Below are 786 nucleotides of genomic sequence, written 5' to 3'. Positions count from 1 at the left end.
TGATGTATATTACTCCTTTTCATGTTGACGTAACATTAATATAGAAGATCCAGATTTACCAATACGTGCAGTTCTACCAATACGATGTATATATTCCTCTATAGATGTAGTAGGCGCATCATATTGTATAACCATATCAACATCTTTAATATCTAATCCTCGAGCCGCCACATCAGTACATATAAGTAACTACAACAACAACAACCTCGAAATAGAGATAATACATAATCCTATTACTACCTTCGTCGTCATATAGGACTTCACATCGCCTTCATCATCATCATCATGATGTGATGATGACGATGATGATGATGTTGCTGTAAAATCAGCCATAGCACCATTCCTATCCTCAGCAGGAAGATCACCATGTAGTTTATATATACCCATTCTTGATCCTAGTATTAATGGAGTAGTACTAGTAGTAGTAGTAGTAGTAGTAGTAGTAGTAGTAGTAGTAGTATCATCGTCATCAGGAGCATTAGGAGCAGCAACAACATCATTCTCTTTAATTGTTGTTGATGATGACGATACTGAAATAGAACAACAACAAGATGATGATGATGATAATTATGGACATTATTATCCACTATTATTATCATTGATTATGATGATGATGACTATGAAGATGATCATAATAGTATTGGTATAATTATTAAGCATCATACTACCTCCTCTAGCCATCATCTTCATAGCATCATCACTAATACCACTTCCACTTCCTCCACTACCAACTACTGCTACTCTATTATTATTATTCATCTCACGTTTCAATTGCCTTCTACCTGA

The 786-nt window shown here is 34.7% G+C and overlaps 1 protein-coding gene across 1 annotated transcript; it reads right to left on the bottom strand.

Moving 5' to 3' along the window:
• Positions 1–240: 240 nt before the first annotated feature.
• Positions 241–395, bottom strand: Pmar_PMAR025391 (hypothetical protein; the record flags this gene model as incomplete). Its single annotated transcript, XM_002768287.1, has 1 exon — positions 241–395. A coding segment is annotated over one exon (155 nt), but the record flags the coding sequence as incomplete, so codon positions are not given.
• Between the last annotated feature and the right edge of the window lie 391 nt (positions 396–786).

This window comes from Perkinsus marinus (assembly GCF_000006405.1).
Source record: "Perkinsus marinus ATCC 50983 genomic scaffold scf_1104296968866, whole genome shotgun sequence".
NCBI classification, from domain to species: domain Eukaryota; phylum Perkinsozoa; order Perkinsida; family Perkinsidae; genus Perkinsus; species Perkinsus marinus.
The sequence above is the reverse complement of the archived record's forward strand: the minus strand, read 5'-3'. Positions and strand labels throughout refer to the sequence as shown.